This window comes from Typopeltis vanoorti, chromosome 9 (genome assembly GCF_054136105.1).
Source record: "Typopeltis vanoorti isolate ZY-2024b chromosome 9, IOZ_Tvanoo_1.0, whole genome shotgun sequence".
Classification (NCBI taxonomy): domain Eukaryota; kingdom Metazoa; phylum Arthropoda; class Arachnida; order Uropygi; family Thelyphonidae; genus Typopeltis; species Typopeltis vanoorti.
The window spans coordinates 89,223,703-89,251,422 of record NC_143557.1 but is presented as its reverse complement, the minus strand read 5'-3'; the positions used below and the strand labels follow the sequence as shown (position 1 = coordinate 89,251,422).

General features: G+C 36.9%; 1 protein-coding gene across 1 annotated transcript in view; it reads left to right on the top strand.

The window, feature by feature from the left end:
- SMC6 (Structural maintenance of chromosomes 6) overlaps nucleotides 1-27,720 on the top strand; it is a 594,918-nt gene that overhangs the window by 419,213 nt on the left and 147,985 nt on the right. The window contains exons 18-19 of the mRNA XM_090398426.1: nucleotides 20,711-20,881; nucleotides 27,101-27,238. Coding sequence (XP_090254552.1) covers nucleotides 20,711-20,881; nucleotides 27,101-27,238 — 309 coding nt within the window. The remainder of the gene's footprint in view (nucleotides 1-20,710; nucleotides 20,882-27,100; nucleotides 27,239-27,720) is intronic.

The window sequence follows — 27,720 nt, the reverse complement described above, 5'->3', positions numbered from 1 at the left end:
AGTCAAAAGACTCATTGTGGGAGGTCCTGCCTAAGAACATAAAGTCTGTCAAGACTCATCGAGGGGAGGTCCCCCTAAGAAACACAAAGTCTGTCATACCACTCCTTAAACTCATTGACCGTTCTTGCCCTCACCACTCTATCAGGCAATGCATTCCACGGCTCAACCACCCTCCATGCAAAGAAACCACTCCTCACCCTCTTGCTCACAGTTTCCTTTCGTAACCTCCAGGGATGGCCTCTTGTCATCACTCCTTCCCGCTGTTCAACCAAGCAAAAGAACTCCCCAGTGTCAACCCTGTAACCACCTCTGACAGTTTAAAAGTCTCAATCATATCACCTCTCCTTCTATCCACCAAACTCTGCAGTCCACATTCCCTCTGCCGATCCTCATAACTATCTTTGTACAGTCTGAAACCATCTTTGTCATCCATCTTTGTATCCTTTCCACAGTTAATTTATCCCCTTCAAATCCTGGGGACCAAATCTGAGAACAATAATCCAAGTGTGGTCTGATCAGAGACTTATACAACGGAATGATAACCTTCTTATCTCTGCAGGTCAGTGTCCTTCTCATAATTGCAGCAATCCTCTGTGTTACCTTCACCACCTTTGCAATATGTCCCCTAAACTTCAGGTGTCTATCAATCATCAACCCCAGATCTCTTGTCTCCCCAACTTCCTCCAGTATAACTCCTCCCATAGAGTATGCAGCATCCCATCGATGTTTCCCAAACCTCAAGACCTTACATTTTGCTGCATTAAACTGGTACCCCCATTCATTTGCCCATCTATCTAGCTTATTCAAATCCTCTTGCAGGGCTACCACATCTGCACTATTACTAATAATCCTTCCCAGCTTCGCATCATCTGCAAACAACTGAATATCCCCTTGCAATCCACTGGCAATGTCATTGATATAAAGGTTAAGCAATATAGGTCCTAGTACTGAGCCCTGTGGGACCCCACTTGTAACCCTCTGTCTCCTTGAAACTGCTCCACTATACACAACTCTCTGATACCTATCAGACAGCCAATCCTGAATCCAGAGTTGCCGACATTGTATTTAGTAGCAAGTTGGATGGCTGCTTCGCCCTTTTCCAGACACTGAATTATTTTACACTTATCCGACAATGATAATGTTATGTGTTTTCTTTTGTTAGGCTTCGATCCACTAGCCATTTTAACGAAATAAATTTTAGTGTTAAAAACAGTAAAATAAAAAATGAAGTTAATAAACAATAAAACTGTCACTTTGAAAATTTATCTGAAAAATAAAATCACTTACTAAAACAATCGGTAATCATTCACTGAAAACTTACGAAAACACAAAACAATAAACAACAACTCAGACAACGTTTCATTTCAATAACCAAAGAACAACTGAGCGTTATATACAACCAGGCTTTATGCTAAGTCGTTGTTGTTGCAGGAACGTAAAGATAAACAAACACTGTGCAATAGTGGTGACTAATCAGTTCATTAAGGACAGCGGTGATACATGCCAACAATACGGTACGTACTGTACAGTATACAAAAGCAAATGTGAACACACAATAAATCAAAATAAGTCTACAGTATAACCGTACAATCGACGACAGTATGAAAAAAATACTCTACTGTACTGTAATAATAATAAAATAAATAATAACAGTTAAAATAATAATTATTAAATAAAAATAATAATACGTAATAAATAAAACTTTTTTTTTCTTTCAAACCGCAGTTCGGATTACTGGAGGGTTCGGATTAGCGAGATACCACTGTATATTAGTTTTTGTACCCCACCTCTGTGGTACAAAAACTGATATATTTAACAACTACAAACCAGTAGTACAAAGACTGCATTCTTTCCATTCCTGTGGGATCTTTCCTGAGCTGAGATTCAAATTTGTACAACCAAGATCAAGAGCTAACTAGTTCGGCTGAACATTCCTTTACCATATATCCCATCTTTTGTTACTTATTATAGTTCAGAATTATCCTGGTTATTCACTGCTAGAACCTCTTTCTCATGTACTTCTGTCTCTTCCATCCAATGGTGGTGATGGTGGTGGTGCTAGTAGTATCAGTAGTAGTAGTAGCACTCTTTACCATGTTGCATTCCCCAGGTTGATAGATCTTAGCAAAATGAGTGCTCATTGTTTAAACAATGGCATCTGTTTCTGATACAAGCATACAATCTACATTCATTAAAATTATTCTACAACATTCATTCTCCTTTCTTTTACTTCTAGCATAAGGATAAAATTCTTTTGATTTGCCTTTAGTCAGCAAAATCAAGTTTTTTTCATCTTTTAGTTTTACTTTCTTTACATTGCTTTTAACTTTTATGGCTTGTATTTTTTATATCTCATAACTTCTCTCATCCTTATTCTCATGAGATTCCTTCTACATCATCTTATTATTATGGATTTCTTGCTTAATATGATTGCATACATTTCACTCCCCTATTTGTTCATCAATCTCTAGGATCACATTCAGATACTGCATTATTTAAGCATAAGTTTTAAAAGAGGTATACCGTGAGTAGACATATCGATACAAATAACGGAAAAAACTCATGTACAAAGATTATTTAATAGTATAATTTTCGCCTGTGTGTCACAGGCATCTTCAGTACATATTAAGCTCAAATTAAACAATAACTGACAATTCCAAAAAAGCGCCACCTAAGTAGCTGGTGTAAGATAACTAAAATAAAATTTAAAAAAATCAATACAATAAAAAGTTAGTGCTTTACAAATCAGCTAATTTTTCCTATCTCCCATAAAGGGGACAAACGTAAGCCGTCGGATCTATTTAAGTTAGGAGAATGAAGCAGAGTTTCACATGTTTCTTTATAAAGGTGTTCCATGAGGAACCGACTTTTGTGAAGAACTCTTGTCTTTCTCCAATGAACTCTATGTCTAGTGAAGATGGCATGTTCTGCAAGTCCAGACTTTTCAGGTTTAAAGTATTCAATATAAGATTAGTGTTCTTCTAGCCGAATAGAGGCAGATCTTCCCGTTTGTCCGAAATAAGATAATCCACAAGAGCACGAAATCTGGTAGACACCTGAATGATTAAGATGTGGAAGCTTATCCTTAGGAGAAATGAGAAAGGTGGAGATTTTTCTAAACGGTTGAAAGACAACAAAAATATTCAGTGGTTTTAAAACTTTTGCTGTATGTTCACTGATGCCTTGTACATAAGGGATAGGAATGCAGAATGAAGCAATTCTTATAACCATTATATAGAAAGGAAGAAGTTATATATTGTAGTTCTTTCTGTTAAAGATCGTCTGAAGAACAAAAGGAGTGGGCCCGATGAACCAGTGTTTTAATAGTTCCTGCCTTTTGACTGGGATGGTGATGAGATTCTGCATGGATATAATGGCCTGCATGAGTCTTCTTTCTATAAACTGAGAAATGTAGGTTATCATCTGGTTGGCGAAGAATTAGAAGCTCTTAAAAGGCTAAATGCTTATTTTATTCTACTTCTAGGGTAAACTTGATCCTAGGATGAAGTGTGTTTAACTTAGTGAAAAATTATTGAAGTTCACGTGGATAGGCTTATGTGTTCATCAGACATGTTGTAATAGGTTTCACGGTATAATAAGAACACAGATGGTTAAGAAAATAACTATTTATTAACTTAAAGCTAATATTTCGCTGGTATTATATCCAGCATCTTCAGAGCACACAACACAAAGTTTGTTACAAATGTAAGACAATCACAATCCGGTGTAAAAGTGGGGGCTAGTATAAGTGATTGCAGCGTGCAACACAAGACTAAAGTCCTAATATGGCGCCATCTAGGTAAAAATAAAAAATTAAAAAAAAAAATTTCAAATTAAAAAAATATAAATTAAAAAATATTAATTTGGTCTTAGGATGACTGTCTCCCAAATCTTTGGTAGATTTATACAGCCATACTTGTTAAGGTTTGGAGTATGTTTTAAGGCTTCTGTTGATTCCAGGAACAACTTCTCTGACTTGTAGAAGCTTCTGTGCATTACTTGTGTTTCTTTCCAGTTGATCCTGTGTGCAGGGGTATCCAAAGCATGGTCTGGCAGACCATACTTTGGATATCCCTGTACCCAAAGCATGCCAGACCATGCTTTGGACACAGGGATATTTGTAACATCTTTGTGTTGTGTGCTCTGAAGATGCTGGATATAATACCAGCAAAATATTAGCTTTAAGTTAATAAATAGTTATTTTCTTAACCATCTGTGTTCTTATTATACCGTGAAACCTATTACAACATTATTGAAGTTCATCCGAAGAGCCATTCCATACAGCAAAAATGTCATCGACATATCTGAACCAATGAGTAGGTCTGGGAGAAATGTTGTCAAAGATGCGTTGTTCAAAATGTTCCATAAAGAAATTGGAGATAGCAGGAGAAAGAGGATTGCCCATTGCTGTTCCTTCAATTTGTTGATACAACTTATGTCTGAAGGAAATTCCTGTTGTAGTAATTCAATGCTTTCAGAAAGAGGCACATTTGTAAATAAAGAAACAACATCTAAACTGATCATGATATCAGAAACGTCCAAATGAAGATCTGAAATTTTATTTTTGAAATCCAAAGTATTTTTTATATAAGTATCCGTTCTTCTAGTTGAAGAGAAGAGTAAATTTGATAAAAATTTTGAGATTTTGTAAGTGGGGCAACCTATACAATCTACAACTGGTCTTAACAGAATGCCTGGTTTATGAACTTTTGGAAGACCATACAATCTAGGTGGACGACCGAAGAAGGTTTTAAGTTTTTTCTTTTGATCTTCATTCCATGTAATTACATTATCTATAAGAGAATGAAGTCTCTTCAATTGACTCTGGGTAAGATCCAATGTAAGAGGCCTATAAGTTGAACAGTCGCAAAGTAAAAGAGACATTTTTCTCTCGCATTCCTTCCTATCTTGAATCACTACAGCCTTCCTCTTATCAACTTTCGTAATAATTAAATTATTGTTATTCTTCAGTGATTTCAATGCTTTAAACTCAGAGTAAGAAAGATTAGGACGAGGAGGCTTGGCATTAAAAAGAATTTTTGCACATTCAAAACGTAATCTGTTGGCTGTTTTTTGGGATAAGGATCGCATAACCCTGTCTATGTTATGAAAAAAATCCATAAGTGGCACCTTATTCGGCGAAATCATGTCCTTTTGATAAAACAAAACGTTCACAGTCTGTTAGTGGATGTCTTGAAACATTTATAACTACTTTATCTATATCAATAGTATTAATACTGGATCTAGGTAGGCTGACCAGTGATTCAAATTTGCATTTTAGCTTGTCACAAGAATCATTAAATACCTTTAAGTAAGAACTCGAAGATATGCGCATTATAGTATTAAAAGTTTCAACCGTTAAAACAGATTCCAGAGCGTTTTTTATGTCCATAATTTCTCTATTTAAGAGGGCAAGAGATTTTTTAGCTTCGTGTAGCTGATTATTTAAAAGAGACTTACTAGCTTTTGGGGACCTAAAAACTTCTTTTATTTTACAGCAGGTTGGTATAACCTGGGCCATCTTACATCATTTAAGGAATATTAATCTGTTAATGCATTTGGCCTTCCTAACTTAAACAGATCCGACGGCTTACGTCTGTCCCCTTTATGGGAGATAGTACTTTACAAATCAGCTAATCTTTCCTAACTTTTTTTTTTTTTTTAGGAAATTTATTGACCTTTTTAGTTATCTTACACCAGCTACTTAGGTGGTGCTTTTTGGAATTGTCAATTATTGTTTAATTTGAGCTTAATATGTACTGAAGATGCCTATGACACACAGGCAAAAATTATACTATTAAATAATCTTTGTACATGAGTTTTTTCTGTTATTAATTTTGTATCATTATTTAAGCATCTTTTCAAAGCTTCTTACTACTCATATCCTTCCCATTCATTAACTGATCAAGGACCAAACGTAGTATTCTCTTGAAGTACATCATATCATGTAACCTTTCCTAATTGGTACTGTCATATATTTAGCTACTTCCCAGATCAGTATGGCATGATCACTGCCATGAACTGGTTGCAAAACAGTCAGTCACATCTAACACTTTCTGACCTCAAGTTCCTTCTGTCACATGCTGCGTGACAAAGTTGTCTTACAACAGGTCAATGAATTCTCCTTCATTCATATTGTGAGTTTTTCTGCTACCCAGTAAGTGTTTAGATAATTTAAGTCACCCATAATGATTACTTGTTTAATAGCCAGGGTAATTTGACAATTTCTCTCTAGCATCTGAACAACCAGGTCTGTAGCAGCACCAATATTAACCTCCATTTCACACGTGATAGTTGCAAACTTACTGCTACATGGAACATTATTACTGTTACTGTTTTCATGAGTTTCTGCCCTAATTGGATGCAAATCAACTGATATCATTAGTAATACCATAATAATATAATAACAGGAAAGAATTAAAGGACAACCTAAGTAAAATATAAAAGTGGTAAAGAAAAGAAAAACTGTATAAATTGCTTAAAAAAAATTTCATCAGACATTATTAAAATTTTAAAATAAAATATATACAAATGAACAAATACTGATATAATAGAATACAAGTATAGCAATATATTTTAAAAAGGGGATAAAAGAAAACCTGTTATTTACAGAAGGATTCATTTATTGAATTTATTCTACAAAATATATAGTAGAATACATAATGAACGAGAAGTGGCCACTAGGTGGCGAAGAGAGAGCTGTGAAAAGATAAGTTTAAAATTTTAAATTGTGTGTGGCATTAATGATAATTAGTTTTTAAATATTGTTGTATGATAGTTGTGATCAATAAGTGGTGTTCGGTGTAGTTATAATTCTGTATTTATTAAATTTCTTTGTTTCTTGTGTAGACTTTGAGCATGAGTAAAATGGTTGTGAAGTGTAAATTGCATGAAAGACAAGTGCAAGTGTCATGGATTTTTCGAAAATCCATGCCACTTGGTGAGATGCCGTGAATGCAGTATGTATGCTTGATGGAGAGATGACCATATTTATGTGGAGAGGATAAATAGGAGAGATGTGAGAGTTTTGGGTGTGTAAGAAATGCATCATACTTATGGATTATGAGATATCATTCACTGTAAGCAGTTGCAAGTTAAAGATCTTGGATGCAGCTATGGAAGTAAGCAGATTTGACATTATGGCTGAGTGCTTCAGCAGTAATAAGTAAGACAGTGTGCGAAATTAGCAATCACTTAATCAATGTTGATAAGTAAGACAGCGTGTGTGTGGATATCAGTGAGTTAGTGGCAGTAAGTGGTAAGAGAGAGCCAGCAGCAAGGTAGCAGTAAAACACCAGATATGCGCAAGGTAGTGCAAATGCAATTTGCATAAATGGTACTGAATAACCAATTCAAGATATAAAAGTAGAGTTGGTAAAGATGAGGCAAAAGATTGAATGTATGAGGAATGAACTGAAGAGAATAATGGATTTGCATGGGAATGTGAGGAAGAATGGGATGGGAAGATTTGAAAGAAATATCAAATGATTTGAGAGTGGCAATATATGGAGATTCAATGATAAGAGGTGTGGTGAGTGAAAATGTGCATGAGGTCTGTTTTCTGGGGCATAGAATGAGCATGGTGGTTGAAGCATTGGGTAAGAAAAGTAGGCGAGCTACACAGTTTGTAATGGTAGTTGGCATGAGTGATTTGATTAGTTACAAGAAGAATCTAAGGAGGGATGTCATGAGGCTGTTAAGGAGAATGAAAGATAACAGTTTTGTAGGTAAGGTAGTCAACATGTTGCCCAGATGAATCGAGAAGGTGAGTGAAGATTATAAAAGGTATGCTAGCAGATTTGTGTGTAGAGAAAGGAGTTCAATTTGTGAATGTGTGGGATGAGTTTGAGGGGCAGATAGAGCTGTATAAAAGAGATGGGCTACATTTGAATGGATCTGGTGTGAGTCATTTGGAGAAACTGTTGCTGCAAGAGAGAATGACTGAAGTGAATGCAAGACCTGAGGAAGCAGGAAAGTAAGGTATGCAGGTTTGTGAATGAAGAGAATAAGACAGGAATACAGAGTGGACAGGGAAACAGGGGGGGTTAGGGTGGACAGAAGGACACTGCTGAAAAGTGTAGGTGATGGTTTCTGGCATATACAGGGTGTTCGGGATAAATTTGACAGTTTCGTAAGGAAAAAGAAAATCTTCTTTGTATCTATTAAATTTAATGAATTGACAAAAAAACATTACAGGCAGAGTTAATTACAATACTATCAACAAGATTTACTCAAAATAACCACCATTAGCATCGATCACAGCTTCAATTCTGCTTCGGAACCTCGAACAAGCTGATGCTACAGTCTCCCTGGGAAGGGCCGCAAAAACTGTTTTAATTTTATCCATTAACTGGGCTTTTGTATTACTGGAAGTGCGATTGGTGTCTTTTTCAACTGCGCCCCATACAAAATAATCCATGGGGTTAAGGTCTGGGGAGTTTGGAGGCCAAACATTTGGACTGGTGAAGTCGTAGAAATTTTCAGACAACCATTTTTGACTTTTCCCAGAGGTGTGGCAAGGGGCCGAATCCTGCTGCCATACATACGGCCTACCATTGGCTACCCTTGTTATCCAGGGCTTGACTACAGTTAGCAACTCCACGAACAAAGCCCGAATTCCAATGCCAGGGTTCTTCAACACCTGTTCCTGCAGATTTGCGAGGAATTCTGCTGTACGAACGCAATCAGATCGTCTGCTAGGGATCTTTCTTCTTGCTACATCCTCGTAGTCACCATTGCAAGTCTCTAGTTCATGCCTGATTGTTTTTACTGTATTCAGGGAGCATTGGGCAGCAGTCGTAATATCCTTATTTTGATGGCGGGCACGAATCATCATGATACAAGTTATTCTCTTCCATGATTCAGGTGGGTTCCAGCTATCCATCCTTTCTGACATCTTGTATATGAATGAAGAAGGGTCCAAACTTTTAAATGAAGAGAAGTGTGTGTTAATACATGTAACTTACGGAAAAATATAATTAATTATAAATATGTCAAATTTATCCCGAACACCCTGTATGTGTGAGTGTGCAAGAAAGGATTAAGACAGGCGAGGATGTGGGGGATGACATTTAAGTCTGGGGAGGGGTGTAATATCAGTGATGATAGACTGGAATGGACAGGGAAATTGTGGAAAAGTCATATCTGAGAAGTGGGGCTCGTGGGACTTGTTATAGAAATAGAAATGAGCTAGTGTATGTTTCAAATTTTAGAAGTATTCGAAACAAGGGGAATGAAATTATAGCATTGATAGAGTTCATTCACCCAAAAATTGTTGGTATAAGTGAGAAAGGGGTTGAACAAAGATGACATTTTACAGGAATAGAGATGGAGGGATATGTAGTCTTTTGCCGAAGACAAACAAAACAGAAAGGTAGGTGAAAGTTATTGATGATGGCAGAGGAGTTGTGCCCATCTAGGGTGGAGATGCAAGAAGCAAATACTGACAGTGGTTTTGAAGCAGTAGTGTAAAATGGAGGTGGACAGGATGAAATGTTTAGTAGAGTATTGCTATAGACCTGGTAATGTGGACGGCATTGAGAAGGAAATGTTTAGACAAATTGATCCGGCTAATAAAAAAGGTGATCATTATGGGTGATTTCAATTATGGTAATATAGACTGGAATGAGAGCCTCTGTGGTTCTGTCAGTATAGACGAAGCCCTTTTTGGTCAGAAAGACCTGGGTTCGATTCCCATCCATGACGTGAGAAACCTTTATCTGGTCTCTTTCGACTAAAGGTGAGTTAACCGGTCTCACCTTTAGTTGAAGGTGAGACCGGTTATGGAGGTGGAGGGTTTTTTCCTCCAAGTAACTCGAGTTTTTCATCCCTCAAAACAAGCAAACCAGTCCCATGAACACACATGGTTACAGTCATAAATACTTATAGCAAGGAAGGCAACGGGAAACCACCTTGTTTCATAATCACCTCCCTAGTAATCAGCTGCAACCCTCTCAAGAAAGAGAGAGAGGAGGCCGCAGATGGGATATACTGGAGTGAAGAGGCAGCATCAGCAACCAAAGAGAATGAATTTCTTGAGTTTTTAAGGGATAACTACTTTAAGCATTGCATATTGGAGGCCACACATGGATCGGGGGGGGGGGGGGGGGGGTCTTGAATTTGATTATCTCATTAGATGTTGCAAATGAAGTGATCACTTGAATGGTATCTGTATCAGGACTTTTGTGAAAAAGAGTTATATGTGAAACTATAAGGCAGGTGATTATGGCAAAACTCAGGAGGTGACTTGCAGCAATACCATGAAATTAGGAATTGCATGGGAAGGAAATCAATGCTGCTTGGTCCCTACTCAGGAAGTACTCTAGCAGAAGCTATTCCAGAGGTCAGGAGATTAAATAAGGTAGGTGTAAAATGGATGACTGAAGAGGTGAAGCATGCAATCTTGAAGAAAAAAGTCATTGTCGAGTTATATGAAAAGTGCAAAGAGCAAGAAGGTGACTTACTTAGTAAATGTAGCAAAAGTGCAGTATGAGCAGTAGTTATCAAATGAAGTTAAAAGAAATCCTAGTGAGTTTTTTCATATGTTGCCAATAGAAGGAAGAATGATTATTGGAGAGTGATAAATACTGAGGAGGATTAATAAAGGTGTTTAATGATCAATTCATTAAAGTATTCCATCATTGTGATTGTAATATAATGCAGAACTTGAGAGCAGTGGAAACCAATTATGGTGAGTGAGCAAGAGGTGTATGGGGAATTGAGTAAACTTGACATTAACAAGGCCTTGGGACTTGATGTTACATCACTGCATGTCTTGAAGGAATGTTCCAGGATGTTAACAAAATTGGTAAAATTGTTCTGCTTCATAAAGGTGAAGATAAGTCTAAGGCTTCAAATTATAGGCCAATATGCTTGGCTAGAGTTGTGGTCAGGATGTTGGCAAAGCTAGTGAGGAAGAGGATTCAGAACTGGGTGGGCAGCAGTAGAATTCTCTTTAATGGACTTCATGGATTTGCTAAAAGAAGATCATATTTTAGCAATCTGCTTACTTATTATAGCAAAGTGATGAATACATTGGACAAGGGGGATGCATATATAGTAGTATGTTTAGATTTTGCAAAGGCTTTCAATAGATTGCCACTTGACAAACTAGTAGTTAAATTGGAACAGATGGGGTTGGATAGCAGTTTAGTGCATTGAATTGGAGATTGGCTGCCTGATAGGTATCAGCAAGTTGTGTATGGAGGAATGATATCACAGAAGAATAAGGTCACTTGTGACTTGCCCCATGTGGTCTGTTTTGGGACTATTGTTGTTTAATTTGTATGTAACTGACATTGGAAAGGACTTAAATGGTGATATACAGTTGTTTGCAGATGATACAAAGTTGGGTAGAGTTACAAGAAGTATAGCAGATGTTGTAGCTTTGCAAGATGACCTAAATAGACTGTCTGAATGGGCAAGTGTGTAGGGATGTCAGTTTAATGTTTCATAGTGTAAGGTTTTAAAATTTAGGAAGCAAAGATGGGATGCAGAGTGGGCCTATTTTAACTAATATTTTACTACATGCAGTATTGAAACTTTGTGGGAATTTTGCTAAAATTGTGATAACAACACAGCTGATGATGCAGAGAACACTCACGTGTAGAAGGAAGGATGTTTTGATTCCATTGTACAAGACTTTCATCAGATTTGGTTGCTATGTTTTCAAAAAGATGACAAAATGTTGGAGAGGGTTTAGAAATGATTAATCAAGTTGGTTTCTGGTCTCTGTAATGTGTAATATGAGAAAAGATTGAGAGAATCAAATTACAGAATCCAGTGGATTGAACGAAGAGGGAAGACATGATCAAGACCTTCTTACCAAGATAAGTTAGTAAGGGGTAATTACCAGATTAGCATGGAATGAGATTTTTCATAGAATATCTGAAGACAAGAGAATGAGAGATCATCCCTGGAAGCTGTACACGGTGTGTATGTGAGCAAGGGGGGTGAGGAGTAGATTTTATTGCATGGAGAGTGGTAGGCGATTGGAAAATGCATTGCTTGAGAGTGTGGTAAGTGCTAGGACAGCGAATGCATTTAAATCGAGTTACAGTGTATTTTGCATATGAGAGTTGGACTTCCATCGATGAGTCTCTTGACTCTATAGAGGTCTGTTGATAATAATAATTGAAAATATAAATCACTTAGGGAATTGAACAACGTAGATCCGAATATAAATTAAATTATACTTGAATAAATATTTCGGTAACGTCACATTGCCATTTTCAAAAGGAACTTACAAAAAGGCACGTGCACGTAGGCACTACAACACAGTAACTGAGAATGAAGATATAAAGCTATCGTTCTCCTAGAAGTCCTGATGGTGCCCTCTAGTGGGCTAAGTAGGTGTTCTTGGCCGTTAGGCTGAAGGTCTGTTGATGTATGCCTCCCAAATTCAGGGCAGTCGCATACAACCAAATTTGTTGAAGTTTGGAGAGTTTCTTAGAGCTGAGGCTGATTCCATAAATAGTCTTTTGAATTTGTATTTGCTATGGTGTATTACTGTAGCTTTCTTCCACTGTATTCTGTGGCGTGTATCCAGAGCATGGTCTGCAAGACCAGAATGGCTGTACTTATGAAACCAGATGTAGTCCTTGTGTTCAGAAATTCTGATATTCGCTGTCCTGCCTGTTTGCCAAAGTACAACAGTTTACAACTGCAAGGAACTGGTATACACCAGGTAGGTCTAGGAGAATTGGTTGGTCTTTGGTGGAGCAGATAAGGGATGCCAATTTTCTGTAAGGCCTTCTGTAACAGGAGGTTAGGTCATGTTTTTTTTAAATTTTGGTAATTTTTTCTGAGGTGCCTCGGATGTAGGGAATGGTGATGGATTTAGAGTAATCTTTGTTGTGGAGTGTAGTGTATAACTGTATAACTGACAGGAGACCTCCACATAGCCTTTAAAGGAATGTGGAGAACCGACCAGGGCTTCTGACCTAATGTCCAATCCTCACCTTCTCGTGGTACACCGTTGGGTATCTATTTTGATACTGAACGAACGAGGATGGGCTGGCAATTTGGGATTTAGCCCACCAAATTGTATTATTATTGGTTAAACCAAAATAAAAAATGATGGTACAACATGACAAAATTTCATGCCGGCTGGGGCGTCGCCGGTTAAACAAGGCCCCCGTTGTTTTCGCCAAGGAACCAGGGCGAACAGCGAAAAGTCAGCTACTGGAACAAATCTGAAAACAAACCCCTACTCAACATCACCAGTGTTAAAGATCGGTACTATCAACGTAAGAAGCCTGAATGGCAAAGAAATGGAGCTAGCTGAGGAATTAGATAAGTACCAGATCGACATAATAGGGGTGACTGAAACAAAAAAGACCAAAACTGGTGAGATCTTTCTGAGCAATAAATACAAAATGTTATATTCAGGCAATGACAATCAAGGAAAAGAAGGAGTAGCCATAGTATTCAACACAAAATATGAGGCTAATCTTCTTGAATGGCAGTCAGTCTCAAGTAGAGTAATGTGGGCAAATATGAGAATGGGGAACTGGACAATGAGACTTATTTGTGCCTATGGTCCCACAGAAGGTTCTACTAAGGTAGAAGTGGAGGAATTTTTTGACGCTTTAGAAAAAGCAACTGACACAATGAAAAAGGAAAAGGTTGGTCCTTGTTGGGGATCTAAATAGCAGAGTAGGAAATGATTGTGAGACATACAAAAATATTTTGGGAAAATTTGGAGAAAAGAGCAAAGCTAATAATAATGGCAAATATCTGTTGGATTTCTGCTCAGGACATGGACTGGTTATTACTAACACCATGTTCCAACATAAAAATGTGCACAAATTCACATGGAGAGAAGAGGCTAGGAATAAGAAAAGTCTCATTGACTATGTTATTGTTGATAGTGATGTTTTCTCCCTGGTGCAGGACACCAGAGTGTACAGAGGATTTGAAATTGGAAGTGATCACTATTTAGTCTTGAGCAGGATAAAATTGAATTTCATATTGAAAAGAATAACATGTAAGAAAGTTTTAAAGCGAATAAAAGTTGAGCAGCTCTCAGATGTGAACTGTAGACTAAAATACACAAAGAGTATTGAAAAAAAAATTGAAAGGGTTTGAGAACAGGAATCAAACCTTGGAAATTCAGTGTCTAACTCTGAAGAAAACATTGATTGATTCTGCCAGAGAGGCATGTGGTGAGGTTGTGTGCAAGGATAGAAAAATCAGAACTCCCTGGTGGACACAGGAAGTTAAAGAGGCAGTGAAGGAAAAGAAGAAAGCATATCAAAAGTTCCTGTCAAATAAGTCAGCTTTAACTCTTAGAGAATACAGAGACAAATGTAAGAAAGCTAAACAGTGTGTAAAACTAGCTAAACAAAAGTCATGGGAGGACTTTGGCAAGAATATAGAAAATAAATATCAAGAAGGTGGCAAAATATTCTGGAGGTTGTTGAAGAAGCTTAGGAATGGAGGAAAGAGTGCTGTAAAAGGAGTTAGAGATGATAAAGGTGACATGAAAACAGGAGAAAAAGATATCCTTCAAGTATGGAGTAATTACTTTGAAAAACTGCTAAATGAAACAAGCAGTGATGACAGCAGAGTGATAAAACACACTGACCAGGCATGCAGTCAGGAATACATATCCATACTTGAAGTAGAAAAAGCCATCAAAGGCTTGAAATGTGGAAAGGCAGCAGGAGTAGATGATATTCGACCAGAAATGCTGAAGTATGGTGGTATAAAAGTCTTACAGTGGCTGCATTGCATAGTTCAGAAAGCCTGGACAGAGGGACGAATTCCCGATGATTGAAGTAGAGCTCTCATAGTACCCATATATGAAAAGGGAAATAAAACTGAATGTGAGAATTACAGAGGTATTTCCCTACTGAGTGTTCCTGGCAAGATCTATGCAAGTATACTTGAGAAACGGTTGAGAAGAATTGTGGAAGAAAAGCTTGGTGAAGAACAAGCTGGATTCAGGGCAAATAGAGGTTGTCAGGATCAGATCTTCACTTTACGACAAATAGTGGAGAAAGCATGGGAATATAACAAAGATCTGTATTTAAGTTTTGTAGATTTGGAAAAGGCATATGACAAGGTGCCAAGAGAGAAGCTATTCAATGCGCTGCAGTTATATGGTGTCAATGGGGCATTATATCAAGCAATACTTAGTCTTTATTTGAGTTGTAAGTCAGCAGTTAGAATTGAAGGAAGTACAGGAAGATGGTTTAATGTTAAATCTGGTGTGAGACAAGGATGTACATTATCCCCTCTGTTATTCATTATCTATATCAATCACATTATGAAGAAAAGTGGTATTAAACCTGATGTCAAAATTGGAGATGTTAATGTCAGCTCTTTGCTTTATGCGGATGATGTTATACTTCTAAATAAATCCGCTACAAGTCTGCAAGATTCTCTGACTAAATTGAATAGCTGTTGTAATAGATATGGTATGAAGGTCAGCAATAAGAAGACAAAGACAATGAAAATAGGCATAATCATTGAAAATGTCAACTGTGTTGTGAATGGAGAACCTGTGGAACAAGTAAAAGATTTCAGCTACTTAGGCACGATTTTTACTGAAGATGGTAAATTAATATTGAAATAGACAACAGAATCAGCAAAGCTGGTATGGTGGGAAGTCAATTGAATAAATTCATGTGGAATAAAAGAGAAATTAGTCAGAACGCTAAATTAGCTGTATACAAGACAGTGTTCAAACCAGTTTTAACTTATGGATCTGAGAGCTGGGTCAGAAGTAAAACACTTGACCAACGACTAGAGACCGCAGATATGACTGTCCTGAGAAAGATTAGAGGCGTGAACAGATGGCATCAATGGCAATATCATATTAAAAATGAGGATATTAGGAAAGAACTTGACATTGTCAGCATCCAGGAATGCGTTAGCAGAGCTAATTTCAGGTGGTATGGTTACTTAAATAGAATGGGAGAGGAAAGATTAGCAAACAAGTGTTCTCTGCCAGGTTGGCAGGAAAACGACCCAGAGGAAGACCAAGATATAGGTGGATTGATGCAGTACAAAGTGCCTTAGACGATAGAAATATAAGATCTGATAATGTTGGAGTGTTGACAAGTAACAGACTAATTTGCCGGAAAATTGTAGATAGGAAGTTAGTAATGATGTAATTTTTTCATGTAGTACTGTCATATCCTGTACACCCCTTGAGGGTACATGGCAGGAATTTGATGATGATGATGATGATTTGTTGTTTTAGGGGGCTGTGGTTTGTAGGTTTTAATATTTTTTGGATTTTTTTTTTTTTTTGGGGGGGGGGGGGGGTTATCCATTGTCCAAGAAAGTGTTGAGGATGTGATTTAATTCAGTGTTTAGGGCCATGTCATTAGAACAGATTAGTTTACCCCTGTTGTATAGTGTTTTCACCACTCCATATTGTTGTGAGGCGGGGGGGGGGGGGGGGGATTGTTGGTGAATGTATCTGCCTGTATAGGTGGGTTTTCTATAAACTGAGAAAACCAAGGTTCCATCAGGCTGGCGGGTGACTAGTGTGTCTAGGAAAGGGAGGCTGCTGTTTCCCTCTTTTTCCAGGGTGAACTTGATTCTGGCATGTTGGTTGTTTAAGTGTGCAAGGAAGGAGAGGAGTGTTTCAGAGCCATGTGGCCAAATAGCAAACACATCATCAACATAGCGAAGCCATATGGTTGGTTTTTGTGGGGCAGATGCTAAGGCTTTTTCTTCAGAGGTCTCCATAAAGAAATTGGCGAAGGATGGGGAGAGTGGTGAACCCATGGCTGTCCCCTCTATTTGTTTGTAGAATTTTCCCTGCCAAACGAAATAGCCTGAGTTCATTGTGAACTGAAATAGGGCTGAGATATCGGGAGAAAATTTAGCTTGGATTAGCTCTAAAGTTTCCTTGAGTGGGACATTTGTGAATAAGAAGGAGACATCAAAGCTGACCATTATGTCAGTATGTTGGAGCGTAAGGGTTTCTATGCTGGCTTTGAAGTGGGCTGAGTTTTTTGTGTGTGATGGTGTGTTGCCAGTATAATAGTGTGTGAGCTCTTTGGCCAAATGTTTAGCTAATTTGTATGTGGGGGAATCAATGCCATCCACTATGGGATGTAATGGCACATTTTCTTTATGTATTTTTGGGAGTCCGTAAATACGGGGGGGGGGGGTATAGAGTTAAATGGCTTTAATATGTTGGTAACTTCTACAGGCCAAGAAGTGACTTTCTTAACGAGCCTGTGAAGATTTGTGATTTGGTTGGATTGTAATTGATAGGGAGGTAAGTAGCCCGATCTAATAGAAGAGCGTTAAGCTTACCTTTGTAGTCCTTTTCGTTAAGTACTACAGTTGCATTTCCCTTATCTGCTTTGGTGATAACTAATTCTTTATTATTCCTCATTTCCTGTAGAGCTTTAAATTCCTTGTTGGATATGTTGGATATAGGTGGTCTTGCTTTGGAAAGGACACAAGCTACATCCAGTCTCACACTGTTGGTGATTTGATGTGGAAGGTGGTGGATTCCCCTTTCGATTTGGATCATAATATCCTCACTAGGTATTTTTCTGGGTGCAATGGCGAAGCTGTGGCCACATGAAAGTGCATTGAGTGCTTCAGGGTGACTGAAGAAAGGTTGATTACGGTGTTGGTAGCTAGTTTTGGATCGACAGTAGAATTCTTTTTTAATTTTTCGAATTTTTTCATCTGTCGGCCTCGTATTTTTTCAAATTCTTTGTCTGCAGCAGTACACGAGACGTCATGTAGAATAGACCACAGTTCGTGATTTAAAGTGCACGAATAGCTTCGTTAATTTCTGCCAAGAGAAACCGCGTGGCGGTGATTTGTTTGCGAAGCAATTCGTAGCTAGCGCGGTTATATATACGGAGAGCTTTTTGTGAAAGAAAACGGTGCTTGAATTTTACACAGTTCGGGATTTCTTTATTATTCCGGCAGCATTTCAGGAAAGTTAGACGATTTAATTGTCTAGACAACTTCAACTTCATTTTACCATATTAGCGGGCCTTCCGTGCGATAGTATCTCCGTGGATGATGTTGATTCTCATAGGCAGGCTTATACGTTGGTTAAGCATTTCTAAATCACTTAGGGAATTGAACAATGTAGATCCGAATATAAATTAAATTATACTTTAATAAATATTTTCGATATTCCGAAAAGGAACTTACAAAAAGGCACTTGCACGCAAGCGCTACAGCACAGTAACTGAGAATGAAGATATGAAGCTATCATTCTCCTAGAAGTCTGATGGTGCCCTCTAGCGGGCTAAGTAGGTGTTCTTGGCCGTTGGGCTGAAGGTCTGCTGAGGTTTGGAGAGTTTCTTGGGGCTGAATCTGATTCCATAAATAGTCTTTCGAATTTGTATTTGCTACGGTGTATTACTGTAGCTTTCTTCCACCGTATTCTGTGGCGTGTATCCAGAGCATGGTCTGCAAGACCAGAATGGCTGTACTTGTGAAACCGGATGTAGTCCTTGTGTTCAGAAATTCTGATATTCGCTGTCCTGCCTGTTTGGTCAAAGTATGACAGTTTACAACTGCAAGGGACCTGGTATACACCAGGTAGGTCTAGTGGAAGTGGTTGGTCTTTGGTGGAGCGGATAAGGAGAATCTTCATTCTCAGTTACTGTGTTGTAGTGCCTGCGTGCATGTGCCTTTTTGTAAGTTCCTTTTGAAAATATCGGAAATATTTATGCCAAAATATCGGAAATATTTATTAAAGTATAATTTAATTTATATTCGGATCTACGTTGTTCAATTCCCTAAGTGATTTAAAAATGCATAACCAACGTATGAGCCTCTCTACGAGAATGAAAATATAAAGTGCAGAAATATTATTATAATTTAAAAGGGATTTAGAAAAGGATGCAGCTTTTTGTTTAAAACTAATAGAGGAAAGAAGAGAATTTAATTTAGAAACTTGTCTTTTAATTATGAAAAAGCATTTGATAAAGTAAAAAGACATATATTGCAAAGAATAAATATAACTAATATTTTACTACATGCAGTATTGAATATATACAAAGATAATGAAATAAAAATAATTTAAAAAATGTATGAAAAATAATCTATAAACCAAGGAGTAAGACAGTAATGCCCTCTGTCTCCAGCACTTTTTAATATTTATATTAATGAATTATCAATACAGTAGAACACCTTTAATAACCCAGATATAGAAATTTCCTAGAATAACCAAATAAAATATGCTAATATTTTCAGATGATCAGGTAATAATATCAGATAAGGAAGACAATTTCCAAAGTGCAGTATATAATTTAAACATTATAGTAGAAAGTTTTGAATGAAAATATCCATAGGTAAAACTAAAACAATGCCATTTTGTGGACAAACTCCAGTTGGAAGTAAAATAATTATTAATAATAAAATTATAGAACAGGTCATATTGTGTGTGCTGCATGGTTATTAGTACTCCTGAAGGATTGGTATTTTTTTTTGTATATTAATTGATAATATTAGGTTAACTTATTGTAGTTTTTTTTTAAATGGATGTGTGATTGACTGAGTTATTTAGTTTGTAAGTAAACCTTGCATTCTTTTGTTTCAGTACAAAATGTTGGTATGGCACCAGTGCATTGTAGAACAATGACAGCAAAGACCATGTTGTTGTTGAGTGATTTGAATTTGCAGGATTTTGTGCAGTGCAGTGTGTGTGTGAGAGAGATGTATGCGTTACATAAATTAAAGGATATGTGGAAGGAAATTGAAACTGGAGAGAGAGAGAGAGAATATTAAATGTTTCAAAAGTGAGTGCCTATTAGGTGATGAGAATGGAGCAAATGTTAATAGAGTGGAAGTATCGATGATAGGTTGTCAAACGTGCAGATGTCATAATAAAGGAGAACAAAATGGAGATAAATAATGAAATAGTGCATCTGAATGTCATCCTTCACAAGACAAACCACAAAATAAACAACAGGTGCCTTTCCAATCGATTCTATGTAGAGTATACTCTACATAGAATTGATTGGAAAGGCACCTTGTTGTTTACATCACACCTATGGTATGAACGTAAATTTAAGGAGGCCTGTGAAATACCTCCCTGCTCAAAGCAAAGTTCGTCCAATATGATAAACTTCATTCCACCTTCCTTGGCTAAAGTGAATAACTTGACACGTAACAACATTGAAATGACATCCCCCATTCTTCAGCCCAAAGCACCATTCAGTTGAAATCCTCTTTCAACAACGTCACGTTAAAACAACTGAATATCTGTTCTCACACCCTAAACTATATCAAACAACAATGGTCTCAGAATAGATCCCTGTGGTGGGACCATTTTTGCCTTTGAAATAGTCAAAGAGTATGCAATTAGGAAACGTGAGATAAGTAATTGTTCAAAGAGGCAAAGACTTTCTATTTGGAAGAGTAGGTGTGGATTGATAATGGAAATGGACAGCATTGTATTTGGAAGACCATATGAAATAAATCTCAAAAGATTTGAGAAAATTGCATTTTTTTCTTGCATGTAACTGGTTTCTCTTTTCTTGAACTTCATATCAGTTTTTTGTAAGTTGAAGTGTATATATTTCTAGTAGTAGTAGTCACATGGACAACACTACCTGCAATATAGTTCTTATATTGATCCTTCACTTTATTATATTGAGGATTCACAATAGATAAGTTTGTAAAGTAGAAGTTTTATTTAATTTACTTATGTAATTATTTTACTTTTTGTATTCTCACACATGAGTAATATATTATTGGATTGTTTCAGGAAGAAGAAGCTGCATCCCTTCGTAATGACATTGAAAATTTGAAACAAAAGAAAATAGACTTGTTAACAGCAACTGAGGAAAATTCTAAAAAAATATTCGAATGTGAAGCAGAATGCAAAGAGTTAGATGCTATGCTTACACAGTTGTTTTCTGAAGTAGACAGTCTTCAAGTAGGTTCATTTCTACATATCAAAAAATTCCAAGTATTCAAAAAAATTAACATTTCTGTAGGAAATTTATTAGTTATATATTTGTAACTTATCTGACCAAATGGGTGACACCTAATTAAACAAGGCTCATGCTTTTTTCTTCAGGAAACCCAGATGAAAAGTCAGCTGTTGGAACAAACTCAATACAATTGAATATAAATACTATCAACATAAGAAGCATCGATGGAAAAGAGGGTGGCATTAGTAGGGGAATTTTTGGTTTTGTTATTTTTGACAGTGATAGCTTCAAGCTGGTTTGGTATTACTGTTTTGAGCAGATGAAAGTTTTTAAAAAAATCATCAAAGTCAAGCAGCTTTCAGATGTAAACTATGAACTCAAATGTACAAATATTATTTGGAGAAAATTGAAAGAGTTTGAAAATAAGAATTAAATTCTGTGGTAAAACCTGATTTTTTTCAGGTTTTACCACTTATTCAGCGAGAGAAACTTGTCACAAAATTATTCTACAGAAATAGAAAAATCAGAACTTAATAGTGTGTGTACTCATCAAGTTAAAAGTGGCAGTCATGGGAAAAAAAAAAAAAAAAACTTTACAAAAAGCAGTTCAAGAAAGAAGAACTGAAAGCTAATTTGCTTCAGGTAACCAACTGTCAAAGACCAGGTGATGTCCATTATGAGATGGTTAAACATCTGCCACCATCATTCAAGCATCAGCTACTCTACTTAGTAAAATTTTCTGTGAGAGTGAATTGCTGTAATCTTCGCAAAAGGCACTTATTATTATTCACTTTCCAAAACCAGGTAAGGATCCAGAAATATGAACATAATTACTATCCAAGTGTTTTGACCAGCTGCTCGTTCAAAATCTTGGAAAAAATAATTAACTCTAATCTTTTATGGTATCTGGAGAGAAACAATCCCCCCACACTCTTTTTCAAAATACAGTCTGGCTTTCAAAAAAAAAATCACTTCACTTCAAAAAAAAATATTGTTCACTTCAGAAGTGAACATAACAAAATGAAGTATAAATATATTTTATTACCAATTTGTTAAATGTGGTGTACATACCAGCATTATATTAGATTATAATCATCATTTTCATATGGTAGGATGTCAGGAAGGGGTTCCGTGTTCATGCATTTGATAAGACTACAAATGTTGGACATCATAATGATTAATTTTCTTATTTTTTATCAGAGTAAAAAATTGGGCTAAGCTGTAGTTTGGTTTGCCAAAACTTGAACAGTGTTTCTGGCAAGATTTATGCCAGTATACTTGAGAAACGGTTGAGAAGAACTGTGGAAGAAAAACTTGATGAAGAACAAGCTGGATTCGGGTCAAATAGAGGTTGTCAGGATCAGATCTTCACTTTACAACAAATAGTGGAGAAAGCATGGGAATATAACAAAGATCTGTATTTAAGTTTTATCGATCTGGAAAAGGCATATGACAAGGTGCCAAGAGAGAAGTATTCAATACACTACAGTTATATGGTGTCAATGGGACATTATATCAAGCAATACTTAGTCTTTGAGTTGCAAGTCAGCAGTGTTAGAATTGAAGGAAGTACAGGAAGATGGTTTAATGTTAAATCTGGTGTGAGACAAGGATGTACATTATCCCCTCTGTTATTCATTATCTATATGGATCACATTATGAAGGAAAGTGGTATTAAACATGATATCAGAATTGGAGATGTTAATGTCACCTCTTTGCTTTATGCGGATGATGTTATACTTCTAAATAAATCTGCTACAAGTTTGCAAGATTCCCTGACTAAATTCAATTGCTGTTGTAATAGATATGGTATGAAGGTCAGCATTAAAAAGACAAAGACAATGAAAATAGGTAGAATTGTTGAAAATATCAACTGTGTTGTGAATGGAGAACCTGTGGAACAAGTAAAACATCTCAGCTACTTAGGCAATTTTTAGTGAAGATGGTAAATTAAATATGGGAATAGGCAAAGAATCAGCAAAGCTGGTATGGTAGGAAGTTAATTGAATAAATTCATACGGAATAAGAGAGAAATTAGTCAGAACACTAAATTAGTTGTATACAAGACAGTGTTCAAACCAGTTTTAACTTATGGATCTGAGAGCTAGGTCACAAGTAAAACACTTGACCAAAGACTAGAGACCGCAGATATGAGAGTCTTGAGAAAGATTAGAGGCGTGAACAGATGGCATCAATGGCAATATCATATTAAAAATGAGGATATTATGAAAGAACTTGACATTGTTAGCATCCAGGAATGTGTTAGCAGAGCTAATCTCAGGTGGTATGGTCACTTATACAGAATGGGCGGGAGGGGAGGATAGATTAGCAAAACAGGTCTTCTTTGCCAGGTTGGCAGGAAAAAGACCCAGAGGAAGACCAAGATATAGGTGGATTAATATAGTAAAAAGTGCCTTAGAAGACAGAAATATAAGATCTGATAATGTTGAAGTCTTGACAAGTAACAAATTGATTTGGAGGAAAATTGTAGATAGGAAGTTAGTAATGATGTAAATTTTTCATGTAGTACTATCATATACTGTACACCCCTTGAGGGTACATGTCAGGAATTTGATGATGATGATGATAATAATAGTACTCCTTTGACATTGAAATGTACATTCAATCCTGATACTTTTTTAATGGAAGTTTTTTTCACTTGGGCTATGCTACCAATTATATATTTGGTTTAATCCTTTAACCAAGTGTAAGCAAACAGTTTGTGCCTGAAGTATTTTCAGGACTCTGGCAACTCGTGCTAAAAAAAAAGGTGGTATAAGTTCTGATCACTTACCTTAGTTTCCCATAATTAATGTATGCATAGGCAAATTGATGAAATGAGTGGAAGGAGGACAATTATTATTGGCGATTTCAACTATGATAACATTGATTCGAAGGAGGAGAGGACACATGTGAGGAAGGAACTGGATTTTATCCAATTACTGAGGGATGACTATCTGAGACAGCATGTGATGGAAAATACTACGGGTTCGAGAGTGCTTGACCTAGTAATAGAATCTGAGAATTTGACTGTAATGAATATGACCATGTTGCCACCTATTGGTGAGCGTGATCATAGTGACCACCTGGGAGGTAGCTAGATGTGTGAAATTTTCAATTAAGACAGGGTACATGTGGAATTACCGTGCTGGCAAATATGACAAGCGTAGGAGATTGATTGGTTCAGTTCCATGGCATGTAAAACTGCAAGGGTTGGATGTTGATAGGGCATGGGAAGCGGTCAGGGAGCATTTACAGGAGGTTATGGCTGACTGTATATCTAGAGTCCGAATAGTAAATCAAGTAGGGGTTAAATGAATGAATAACACCATTAAACTTGAGTTGCAGAAAAAGAAACAACTGTGGAAGGAATTTAAGGAGAAAGGTGACCTGCTGGCACATGAACGGTATAAAACGCAGGCCAGAAGGGTAACGAGTGTGGTAAGAAAAGCAAAAAAACGGATTATGAAAAGAAATGAGCCATGAAAGCTAAAGAGAATCCTAAACAGTTCTTTCGATATGCTGCTAGTAAAAGAAAAACTGTACACGGCAGAATGATTTTAAGGAATGCCGATGGTAGGGAGGTCACTGAATCAGTCGATAGTGGAATTACTGAGTGAGTACTTTGCAAGAGTATATCATCCAGGTGGTGACGTTGAAGGAATGAAGGAACCATTAGTTTATATGGGTATTGTGGTGAATGAAATGGAGGTGAATAGTCTATTACAGAACCTTAATGTGAATTCATCTGTGGAATTGGATGGTATATCAGCATGGGTCTTACATGAAGCGGCTAAAGAATTGTCAGTGCCCTTGACCTCATTGTTTAATCTGAGTTTCAGGTCTGGTTTAGTCCCGAAGGGTGGAAAGATAGGAAAATAGTTCCACTGCATAAAGGAGGATCCAAGACTACTGTTGCAAATTACCGACCGATCAGCATATCAGGAGTCGTTTTCAAGATCTTGGAGAAAGTAGGCAAGGGAAAAATACAGGAATGGATTGATGAAAATGAGATACTGTATGGGGGATAGCATGGTTTTATGAAGGGTAGATCATGCCTCAGTAACTTGCTTGGATTTTATAACACAGTGATGGCTGAACTGGATATGGGTAATGGGTTTACGGTTATACTGCTGGACCTGACTAAGGCCTTTGACAGGATACCACATTAAAATCTAATCTGTAAACTGCAATATATGGTAATGGATATAGGGTTGGTGAAATGGATAGGAGGGTGGTTGATGGAGAGATACCAGAGAGTAGTTTACTCAGGAGTAGAGTCCAAAAGATGGCCTGTGACTAGTGGTGTGCTGCAGGATTCTGTTCTGGGACTGCTGCTGTTTAATTTGTCATTAACGATATAGGGAAGGATCTGTGAGGAACCGTTCATTTGTTCACTGATGATGCTAAGTTGGGTAGGGCAATAGTGAATGCAGAAGATGTCAAAATTTTGCAGGATGATTTGGATAGATTGGAGGTCTGGGCTAAGGAGAATGGATGTCAATTTAGTGTGGCAAAATGTAAGGTTATGCATTTTGGGGTAAAAAGATTAGCAACAGTATATCACATTGGTGGAACTGCACTCCAGGAGATTGATGAGGCCAGGAACTTGGGAGTGTTGGTGGATAGGGAGTTGAAGTTTAGGGGGGCACATCGCAAAAGTGGCTAAATCAGCTCATCAAATCACTTGGATGCTGAAGAATACTTGGACGAGCAGAGATAAGCAAGTTATTGTTCCTCAGTATCGAGCCTTGATAAGACCTCATCTTGTTTACTGTGCACAGATCTGGTCACCTAGGTTTCTTCTTGATGGGGAGGAGGTTGAGAGGATTCAGAGGCGATTGACCAAGATGATAGCAGGTGTATGGAATGAACCTTATGAAAACAGGTTGAAGATTTGTGGGTTGCAGAAATTGGTTGATAGGCAGAAAAGGGGAGATATGATTGAGACATTGAAATTGCTGAAAGGTTTCTATAGGATTAATTCAGAGGATATTTTTGAGAACAGGACTGGCGATGAAAGGACTAGGGGACATCCATGGAAGCTGGGCAAGAGTGTGGCTAGTAAGGGTGTTAGAGCTGGTTTTTTTACTTTTAGAGTGGTGAATGAATGGAATAAGCTGCCTGAGTCTGTTGTGGGTGCTATGACAGTGAATGATTTCAAGGCAAAGTATGATAGATACTGTGTGAATGTCAAATAGTTGTGATGGACATTATGTTTAGGGCTTCCCTTGATGAGTCTAAGGACTCCTTCAAGTCACCCATAATAATAATAATAATAATTCAAAGCACATATTCTTATTTGTATGTATAATGCTATACATTATACATACCCATACCCATAAGGGTCTGGCTCCCACTGTGCGAGACCTCAATAAAGGTCGAAACCGGTCTTTGTAGTGACCCTTTCCATAATGCATAGCATTATACATACCCATAAAGATATGTGCTTTGCATTATAGGAAACTAAGGCAAGTGATCAGAACTTATACCACCTTTACCACAAGTTGCCTGAGTCCTGAAAGTATTTCAGTCACAAACTTTGTTTGCTTACACTTGGATAAAGGATTAAACCAAATATATAATTGGTAGCAGAACCAAGTGAAAAAAACTTCCATCAACTATCTTTTATCCAGAGAATTTTAATAATAAAGTGTTGATACCTTTTGGCAACTGGTGTTATGGTGATATGACTTGACTTCTGCATTACTTCCACCTTCTCTGGGTCTGGCTCCCACTGACGAGACCTCAATAAAAGTCTCGTCAGTGGTCTGGGTAGTGACCCTTTTCATAATGCATAGCAATATACATACCCATTACGATATGTGCTTTGCATTATTTGATAAGTTCTGATCACTAAGGCAAGTGATCAGAACTTATACCACCTTTACCACGAGTTGCCAGTCCTCAAAATATACTTCAGGCGCAAGCTTCGTTTGCTTACTCTTGGATGTAGGATTAAACCAAATATATAATTGTCAGATACTTTTTTGATTGAGTTCTCGTATAACCTTTTGAACCATTACTATTAGTGAATAGTGGTGTTCCTTGTAATTCTTGTGAACAAAGTTGCAAAGATGAAAATTGCTTATAAAAAACACCAGAGTATTTCCTTCTCTTAATTGGCCTAAAACAGTAAACTTGTTTTTAATATTCTCTAAAAATGGTTGCTTATATTTTAATAATATAAATAAAACAAAATGAAAAACTTTTTCTTATAGGGACAAACTCCTCAGATTGAATCAGAAATGTCAAAAATACAAGCTTCAAAGAAACATAATGAAACACTTGCAAATTCAACCAAGCAAAATGTTTTAGTAGCAGAAAATACTTACACTAGGCAGCTGCGTGAATTGCAGGTAATCTAATGAAATTATGATACTTTTTTTTTATATGCGTATAAAAAAGATTGAAAATCATTTAGGTTTTTTATTGTTGTTGTTGTGGTGATTTTGTCATTGTCTTTTTTAAACTCTGATAATGACTGCTATAATCAGTTAATAAAGTTCAGACTTCTTTTAACTTTTTTTTCCTTATAAAATATGTTGAAAACAAACAGAAAGATGAAAATAATCAAAAACACAATCCATGCAATAAATTTATTAGGGAAGGGGAGTTAACCCAAAATTTTTCAGGCTTTATTATTATTTTTTTAATGAATTATTTCCCATCTGATCATTCGTTAAATATTCATTAAAACAGTATTTTCTTGAGAAATTCAATGTTATTGTGTAAGAGCCTGTCAGTATTACACAAGAGATTTTGTGAATCATTATGTAACAGGCATAGTTCAATGATTCAGAATTTGTGCCTTTTAAGATTATTATTAAGAGAGACCAGG